Raw genomic sequence first — 9,662 nt, forward strand, 5'->3', positions numbered from 1 at the left:
GATCAGTGATCCACTGATCAGGTTCTGCTCAGAGGTTCTGGTCCAGAAACAGTCGGGTCAGAATTTAAAGCAGGAAKTTTGGAGCCATCCAGGTTTTATTGTCTGTAATCTACTAACAGGCTGGATTAACCTGGATTATAGATAAATCTATAGAGTTTTGGATTATAGAGTTTCTGCTGAGTATCATCAGCAGAAACTCAGTAAAGCGGATCGGGCCGAGCCCAGAACCCGGCTGGACTCCACCAGCAGCCCTGGAGAGTTCTGGTCCAGGAAGTGAGGATGAGTTCTGGAGGCGCTGATGGTTTTACCTCAGAGAGAATCCCATGGCCTCCTTCCTGCTGACTGAACAGTTTAACAAAAAACAGATAAAGTGGTTCTGGAAGCCGCCATCTTAATTCCGGCTCCACTCAGGGAAGGAAGCGTTTCAGGCGGCCATCTTGTTTTCTGGGTTCCAGGGTTTCATGTTGTTTCCATCTTTGTTCCTCCTTCATCTCGCCCTCCTCTTCCTCTCCTCCAGGGTCTCTGAGTGACGACCCGGTCTCCCCCAAAGCGCCGTGGCCAAGCCCCGCCCTCTGCCCCGCCTGCCACGAGGAGAGCAACGGCGTCCACGTCTGGAATCACGCCAACGTCCTCGCCTTCCTTCGCCGCCACTACGGCGCGTCCAACCTGAACCCCAGTTACTCCCTGACCTCCCCACGCCTCCCTGCCGGCGCCGGTCCGGCTCAGACCAGACGGCCTCAGGAGGAACGCCCGGCTGCTGGAGGGGAGAGGAAAGGAAAGGATCAGGCGGACCTCCAACCCATCCAGCCGGGTCCGAGGCGGGTGGAGCAGGCGGTTCTGATCCGAGGAGAGGGCGGGTTCTGGATTCTGGGCCTGGGCTTCACCAGCGTGGACATGAGCCTCTGCGTGGTTCTGTACGGCAGCTCCTGCCTCTTCCTCATGCTGCTCTTCTTCTTCTTCAAAGTCCGGTCCAGGAGGTGGAAGCTGCGCCACGCTCGACTCCACGTCTGACCTGCAGCCGGTCCAAACCAGAACTCTGACTGGGTCAGAACCGCTGCTTCCTGTCCCTGGTTGACTTTCCTGCACGGTTCTGAAAGGAAGCGTCTCAGACAGAACAGATCCATCGAACTGGTCAGCGTTTTTTACCAGAACCGGGTCAGCCCGACCAGGTCATATCGGCGCTGGACAGTGATTTAAGATGCTCTACCTATTTCTGTTTTTATTTATTTTACACTGTGAAAAGTTTTGGTCATGAACTGGACTCAAAACCGGGCCATGAACTGGACTCTGAACCAGGTTTTTTTCATGGACCAGTGGGTGCGATGAGAAACCAGTATCTGAATCTGAACCAGACTGGAGTTTGAGTTCTCTTTGTGACAAATGCTGGGCCTGCTGATGAACAGAACCCTTTGGGACCGGCCCAGAACCCGGCTGCTTGTTTGGACGGGTACCAGTGGAACGGGTGAGGACTGAGGAGTTGGACCTCCATGAAGAGCTCGGTTTGTAGAACCAGGACTGGATTGAAGCGTGGTTTCGATCTGGTCCAGTTAAGACTGGTTCTGAGTCAGGGTCCGATCACAGCAGGAAAACCAGAATATGTGTGTCAGCTGATGAAGCTGCTTCCATCTGCTCCGTTCTGACGCCCTCTGGTGGTCAAACATGAAGCTCTCACAAACTGTTAACGTTAATAGACTCCCGGTTGAGTGTTTGATGTTCAACTGAGGTTGATTTCTGACCTGCTCTCATCTAGGTGGCGTGTTTGAGTCGGTCAGGTGTTTCTGCAGTGTTTTACTCATTGATGTTTCTCTGTGACTCCCTCTGGTGTTTCCTGCTGTGAATCTGTTTCAATCAGATTGTGTTTTTCTGATTATTTGTAATCTTTGTTGATGTGTGAATAAATCTTGTTGCTGCAGCTCTGAGTCATGTTTAAACCACAAAACAGAGTCGATGTAAAGTTGCCTTGGGTCAAAGTTCAACACTTTTTTTTATTTATTGTATGGAACTGTTTAACTGCCAGAGCTTGGAGATAAAATGAGAAATGTGCTGTTTGATCGGACCCGAACTCCCCATGGACCTTCACGTTGATCCATCATGGCTGCTGTTGGACTGAAATTCCTCTGGCTTCCTTTCCTTTTGCTGATCATCTGTCATGGACTAAATACTCCATAAAACATGCCTTATTACTGTGCATTCAGTTAAAATAATTATTTTCAATCTAAGTACTAGGGGTTCGGGTTACTGGCACCCTAATAATGCCAAGAACAAACTTTGGTAACACTTTCTTTGAAGGTGTGTGCATAAGACTGACATGACAGTCATAAACATGACGTAACACCTGTCATGAACATGAACGAGTCTTTATGAATGTTTGACTGTTGTCATGAAGTGTCATTCTGTAAATAATGACACTTTTAATGCAAAGTTGCATTAAAAGTGTCATTAAAAGTCCATTAAAAATGCCAACTTTACATGATTTTGTAAATTATGATAATTTCATGCAAAGTTGTCATTTTTAATGGACTTTCAATGCAACTTTTAGAGCAACTTTGCATTAAAAGTGTCATAATTTACTGAATGAAACTTCATGATAACTGCCATAAAGACTTCTTCATGCTCATGACAGGTGTTGTCATGTTTATGACAGTGTCATGTCAGTCTTTAACACACCCCTTCAAATTAAGTTTTATCCAAACTTTTATTCTAATGAGATCAGAATTAAAATTTTTGTTACATTTTAATGCATTACATTTTTAACATAAGCTAAGCGCTCTTTTTTCCTCTCAGTTCTGAGCGGAACCTTTGTTCTCTTGTGTTTCTAGTAAGACCGTTAATCTGACGCACAGCTATCTTTCATGTAAAATAATTGGTCCAAACCAGGTCATGAAAGATTTTTGCTTTCTGGGTGGGTTCATTTCTGACTGAAATACATCATTTCATCAGCTTGTTACATGTTGGGTTGATGTGTTTTAAATAATTTTGTTCTCTTCCTGCTCTGGATGAAGGCGGCCATGTTGGATTCATGTTAATCCATGATTCCGTCTCTCCTTCCTCCCTCTCTGCTTAATCTTCTGGATTCTCTCTTATCCTCTGAACTGTAGATCAAGGATCTGGTCAGATTGGTCAAAGCAGAGCCCTCTGGCCCCAGTGGGGCCCATTCTGACCCGTTGGGGACCCATTCTGACCCGGTGGGGCCCCATTCTGACCCGTTGGGGACCATGCAGCTGGAAACAGCCTCCCCCTGACTTTGGGTGGGAACCAGAACCTCGTGACAGCGACCTGTCCTCAGGAACACTGCAACCGGTGCAGATGCTTCCACCAGACCTGAACCACAATCAGAACCGCACCGTGTGACTCCCCCAGAACCTGAACCGGTCCAGTTCTGGGTTCTGGACCAGCACATCCCAGCTGTCTTTCTGGGGATCGTTTGGGTCTTTCTGGACCTCTGATCCAATTCTGGTCCATAGGCTTTTCCTCCCGAAACTGAAACGTCCTCAATGTGAAACAGTGTCGTCAGCAGGAAGCTATAGACCAACACACACACACACACACACACAGAAACACACACACAGACACACACACACACACACACACACAGAAACACACACACAGACACACACACACACACACACACACAGACACACACACACAGACACACACACACAGACACACACACACACACCTACAGTAAGCATCCTCATTAAGCCTCTACCGTCCGTCTCCTTGATGCTAGATTCAGACCCTCAGACAGGATGTCTCATGTTAGAAACAGGTGTGTGTGTTCAGTGTGTGTGTTCGGTGTGTGTGTGTGTGTTCAGTGTGTGTTCGGTGTGTGTGTGTGTGTGTTCAGTGTGTGTGTGTGTGTTCGGTGTGTGTGGCTGGCACACAGGCGCAGTGTGCACGCTATGTACTCGGCATGCCAACTCAGCCTCGGCACTGCAATGCAGCGCTGTGCATTTGGCCAAGTCATGCCACACTCTCACACACCCACACAACACACACACACACACGTGCACTGATCTGTGTGAGACAACATGTGTTGTGTGTGTGTGTGTGTTCGGAGTGTGTTTCCGGTTGATTGTCAACCTTGCAGTGTTTGGGTCTCTGCAGCGGCGAGCTGCGATGTCTCTCAGCCTCTGCAGGGCAGTTAGCCGCATTAGCTCCCTGCTTGTCCTCAGATGACTCCTCCTCCTCCTCCTCTTCCTCCTCGGCTGTCTGCTGTATCCCTGCCTCCCCCCTCCTCCTCCTCCCCTCCTGTGACACACCAGACGATGCATTGACTGAGCGGAGGAGAAGAAGAAAACCTCTCCCAGCCTGCCAGCCGTCCTGCCTGCTGCATGGAGACGGAGAGGAGGAAGAGGAGCAGAAGGAGGTGAGGAAGGAGCAGTCTGCTTGTCTCTGGGACGGATGAGTTGTCTTTTAACTCATCTGTGTCTTTGTCACCCTGTCTCTGTGTTTACACTGCTGTCTCCCTGCCACCCGTCTGTCTCTACGTCCTCGTCCGTCTGCTGGACTACCAGAACGTTGACCAGAACTCTGCAGGACCAGGTGAGTCCGGCGTGGAACCGCGGGGAGCCTGAGTGAGGTCTGCTCAGTCTGGACTGAAGTAAGGGAGGACCGCCCAGCCAACCGGGGACGTCCCTCTGGCATCCACAACACTTTTCTGCTGGGGTCGTTGCTGTCCACCGCAAGCGCTTGGTTGGTTGAGGTCCAACTTTCTGGGACTGAACTAGGCAGAACTCCTTAAGCAGATCTAGATTGAAATCACTGCAAAATTGGTATTTCAGAACTCATGACTGAAGTATGTCTCCACCTGGGAGCGTCCGGATTCAGGGTCCCTCTGAACCAACCAGTTCCTCCTCCTTCCTGATGTTCTCACAATGTCCATCACTATTAGGTCCAGCTGGTTGGACATAATCTGTTCATGGGTCTGGGAGTCCCAGAGGACCTTAGCGTTGTCCAGGAGGTGTCGCCGTAGACCACCAGCTGGTAGGTGTTGGGCTGTTTCAGGGTGTCTTTGCTTAGCAGCCTCTGGTTTCTGTCTCTTCTGGTAGAACATGACCTCTACCTGTCCTGCTGCTGCTATGACCAGTGCCTCTGCATTGTCCTTCAATCCAGACCAGCCTGGTTTCTGGCAGGACTTCTTGATATCAGTGACTCCGTGTCATGCAGCTTGTTTCTTTGTTTCTCTATGAGGGTTCCTCCTGGTCCTTCTCCTGCGCTTCCTGCTGTACTCCAGGATCTCTGGTGTTTGACCTCCCTCCTTACTCTTGGCGTACTGTCAGGATGTTGGACTGGAATGCTCCAGCTGTTGCATGGTGCTTCCAAGTTTTGATATCAGTGACTTGCAGCTATTCTGCCAGCAGGGTACCTGATGACTGGTGAGGTGTGGTACTGGCCTGGACTTGTTGCGCCCCATTCCCTTGTTTTTCTCACCAGAGGCAGTCTACCTTGTAGCCTCATCAAGGTTGGAGTTTCCTTGGGGATCCCAGGATTCTTGTAGCTGTCTGAAAGGTCTGCTGTGTTTCCCTCTGGAGGTTCAATCACTTCAGGTCCTTTCTTGGATAACAGAGGAGGAGCAGAGAGCATACAACTTGAACTGCACTAACATCTGTGACTGCAGTTTCTGTAGTCACTTAGATCTTCTCTTGTGAAGATCCAGCTGAGAGGTTTAAAGACCTGCTACCTGACTCTCAATCACCTGCTAGCTACACAGCAAGATTTTACAATTGTTGCCGATTTTAAAAACCTTAGAGGCTCCTGATGCATGACAATTAAACATGTTGGCTGTAGGTTTGTGTGTAGCTACACGGCAGCTCCGATTTCAGACGGGAAATTTCACGAATCCTGCAGAGACCAAATGTGAGTTCAGAGTAAGCAAACATGGCTGATCAGAGAGATGTAAACTATATTCAACAGAGAAGAAACAGAAAGACGTCTCCAACATCCACCATGGCAGTCTTTTTCCCCTAGGACTATCTTTAGAACCATCACAACAATTGTTGTTAAGGTTGCTGGAAGGGAAAGTCAGGACAAAAATCAGCATAAAGATCTCATGTGAACTAGGCATTAGCAACCCTGACTTGGAGAAACATTGTGGAAGGATAAGTCCTTGGATGGCATAGACCAACAACAGATATAGGAAATGACTAATGCCCAGTAAATGGAAGAGAAGCACAGAAGAACAGGGCAGCAGAAAAAGAGAGAGGAATAGAGACCAGTTCTGCCATACCAGAGGCTGCAGAGCAAAGACGCCCCTGGAAACAGTCCGACACCTACCAGCTGGGTGCCAGGTGCGGCCTACAAGGAACGCCTCAACCAGGTGGTCTACAGGAGGTGCCCTGGTCAGAGTGGAGACACTTCCGAGATAGAGAAGGACAAAGCTAATGTCCAGTTAGCCTTCCAGACCCTGACAGACGGCTAACCAACCAATCGGACATTGAGGCGATGTAGATGAAGGGAGAAGTCAGAGACATTCTGATCCCAAGATGTTTGAGACTTCAAATCTCAAAGCTGAGGACTTGTATAAGTTTCCCAGTGGTCCCAGTCTGGTGAGGTGACTCCAGAACTGGGAGAACAGCTTCTACAATGTCGGTTCTGAAGAACCAGAGATCCAGTTCAGACAACCCTAAACGTTTCTAGAACACACAAGATGGGATCACCAGAAACTGTGTTGAGTTAATGCCTGGGCCACACAGCAAGGTTTCTATGACTTTTGTCCCAATTTTCCCCTTCCGATGATCTTAAAGGTAATCTAATTACCATGATAACTCCAGAGACAATCTCAGGAGGTCTTCTTGTCATGTGTTCAGAGTCCGCTAGGAAGGACCTCGGACTGCACCGATCTAAAATCAAGGATAGTCAACATGTTGGCTTGTCTTAGCCTGATGAATGTGACATGTGGCCAATCAGAAAGCAACAGGAACACTGTGGGGAATCCAACACACAGAAAACAAAACAACAACCACGGCACACCAGGACATCTGGTGGATCTCGGAGACGACTTTTTATTTTGTCTCTGTTTAACATAGTTCACCAACCACTGCCATTGCTTCCATGTTTGTTTACTCTCAGCTGACGATGGTCTCAAGAGGTCGTGAGAGATTTCCTGGATGCCGGTGAGTGAAATGGGTTCATGTGTTACTCCTGCAGTGTGGCTCCATACCACACACTGTACAACCAAACTTGTTGTAGCTAAGAGCTTTTATCTCCAGGTGTGGGGTCTCTCAGGTGTTTAAGGTCTCGCCGTGTGAGCCAGGCATTAGGAGGTGGATCTGGAGGACAGAGGACTGTGACCAATGTGTGCTCACACCAGCTTTTAGAGTGCTGTTGCTCCTGAGGAGCCAGAGGATCAGGTTTCCCATCATCCATGATGAACCATCAATATACCAGGAACATCAGAAATGATTATGGTGGCTCCATGTATTTACAGTGTTTTATTGTAACTTTTAGTTCCTGACGGCAGAGTCTGCTGGTTTCATTTATTCATTGGTGAAGGAAGCAGAGGTGATGACTGGTTCTCTTCTTCTGTCTTTCAGCTTGTGTACAGTTCTTCATAGGATCCTCCTGGATCCCGCCAGACCTGCTGCCAGCTCCTGAACCACCTGAACCTCCCTTGGCTCCTCAACCACCTGAACCTCCCTTGGCTCCTGAACCACCTGAACCTCCCTTGGCTCCTCAACCACCTGAACCTCCCTCGGCTCCTGAACCTCCTGAACCTCTCTTGGCTCNACCTGAACCTCCCTCGGCTCCTGAACCTCCTGAACCTCTCTTGGCTCCTCAACCACCTGGACCTCCCTTGGCTCCTGAACCACCTGAACCTCCCTCGGCTCTGACCTCATGGATGTGAAACCTTTATCAGGACTCTTGCGCAGCATTCCCGACACTTAACCGCACCCGGTGTTGACCCCTGCTCCAGTTTCCTGTCCTGCAGAGCGCTGCATCCATCATGGCGGAGGGGCTGCTGCAGGTGGAGATCCCGGACTTCGGCAGCAGCGTGTTGGGCAGCCTGAACGAACAGCGGCTGCTGGGCCACTACTGTGACGTCTCCATCCTGGTCCAGGGACAGGCCTTTAAGGCGCACCGGGCCGTCCTGGCGGCCTCCTCGCTCTACTTCAGAGACCTCTTCAGCTCTGTGGCGGACCCCTCCTCCTCTTCCTCACCATCCTCCTCCCAGGCCGTCTTTGAGCTTCCGTCGTCGGTGACGCCGGCTTGTTTCCAGCAGATCCTGTCGTTCTGCTACACCGGACGGCTCAGCATGGCCGCCAGCGAGCAGCTGGTGCTCATGTACACCGCCGGCTACCTCCAGATCCAGAACATCGTGGAGCGAGGCATGGAGCTGATGATGATGAAGGCGTCCTCCTCATCCTCTCCGCTGTGCTGCGACTCTCAGGTGAACACCAGGAACTGCATCACACCAACATTACATCATTTATTTAACACTTAAAAACTATGTACAGCCCATAAGTTTGTGCACCCACTTTGAGCAGCAGTAACTCCCACATTGTTGTGGAGGAAGTTTGGCCTGGTGATCCCACCATAGCATTTCAGGCCTGGACTTTGACTAAGCTGGTTGGTTTTAGATCTGCTGCGGCGTCTGGATCCTGGTTCTGTTCATGACCTGGTTTGGACCAAGCTTCAGCTGCTGGACTTCCCTCCAGATGGTTTTTAATTATTTTACATGAAAGTTAAATCAGGTCATGTGACCTTTGAGCAGGGGCGCGTTATAGGGAGCAAAAGTGATGACAATTCTAGGGGCCCTGACCAGCAGGGGGCCCTCCACAATTTAATTATTTATATTTTGTTCATAGGAATAAAACAAAATCGGGTCCCTGTCAATTACAAAATGAATCATATTGTATTTTCAAAGTTTGTTTTTAGCAGTAAAAATGTAATGTTCCCCCTCAAAGATCAAAAGCAAACATCCATATCTGCCCTGAACCCCCCTGTCTGGGTTAAATGGTTCGTTCCTGCTGGGAGCTTCAGAGTGACGCTGTTAGCAGCAGACAGTAGGAAACACGAACGACTGGCTGTTACTAAGCTGCTAAGAAAAGTTATAAAATCAGGTTTTCAAAAAATAGAGAGAGAAAAAGGCAAGAGTGTTAATTTATAACTCAGTTTTTTTCCAAGAGAGGTGAGTAGACTGTGTGAGACTATCAACCATTTAGCATAGTTAGCTTAGCTACAATCTACTGTTTGCCTCCTTTTCACTAGCATTTAATGAATTAAGGAAAAAAATTACCAACATATTCATATACTAACTTGCCCTTGTACCTTTTACCACTTAACAGAGGAGTCAGTCAGCAGCAGCTCTAATCCATGTCCCTCCTGATCCGTCCTCTCCTGAGTGAAATTAAAGCTGCAGTATTTTATATAAATATTTTTTTCACATATTTGTTAAAACTGTCATTATGTTGTGACAGTTTGGTATGAGAGGTAATCTGTGAAAAATCTATTTCCTCTGCCTTCTCTCAGTGCTAGAAACAACCAATCAGAGGCAGGAGAGTTTTAGCGCTGTCAATCACAATCTAATGTGGTGCTGCTCATCCTTCCTCCCCTCGCTCTGTGCTATGCTGCAGCTAGCATAGCACAGAGCTGTGCTGCAGCTAGCATAGCACAGAGCCGTGCTGCAGCTAGCATAGCACAGAGCTGTGCTGCAGCTAGCA

The 9,662-nt window shown here is 48.8% G+C and overlaps 2 protein-coding genes and 1 long non-coding RNA gene across 3 annotated transcripts in view; all 3 read left to right on the top strand.

The window, feature by feature from the left end:
• The window catches only part of qsox2 (quiescin Q6 sulfhydryl oxidase 2), a 12,472-nt gene extending 10,553 nt beyond the window's left edge, over window positions 1–1,919 (top strand). The window contains exons 8-9 of the mRNA XM_017303274.1: window positions 194–273; window positions 372–1,919. Of these exons, the coding sequence (XP_017158763.1) occupies window positions 194–273; window positions 372–1,011 (720 nt within the window). The 3' untranslated portion in view covers window positions 1,012–1,919. The remainder of the gene's footprint in view (window positions 1–193; window positions 274–371) is intronic.
• A 1,949-nt stretch (window positions 1,920–3,868) lies between these two features.
• On the top strand, window positions 3,869–7,714 carry LOC103460376 (uncharacterized). The gene is made up of 3 exons (XR_532911.2): window positions 3,869–4,369; window positions 4,518–4,545; window positions 7,536–7,714. It is a non-coding gene; the product is annotated as an uncharacterized LOC103460376 (long non-coding RNA).
• Window positions 7,715–7,736: 22 nt separating this feature from the next.
• Window positions 7,737–9,662, top strand: part of LOC103460400 (nucleus accumbens-associated protein 2-like) — a 7,986-nt gene continuing 6,060 nt past the window's right edge. The window contains exon 1 of the mRNA XM_017303275.1: window positions 7,737–8,440. Coding sequence (XP_017158764.1) covers window positions 7,946–8,440 — 495 coding nt within the window. The 5' untranslated portion in view covers window positions 7,737–7,945. The remainder of the gene's footprint in view (window positions 8,441–9,662) is intronic.

The sequence above is a fragment of the Poecilia reticulata genome, unplaced genomic scaffold (genome assembly GCF_000633615.1).
Source record: "Poecilia reticulata strain Guanapo unplaced genomic scaffold, Guppy_female_1.0+MT scaffold_236, whole genome shotgun sequence".
Taxonomy (NCBI): domain Eukaryota; kingdom Metazoa; phylum Chordata; class Actinopteri; order Cyprinodontiformes; family Poeciliidae; genus Poecilia; species Poecilia reticulata.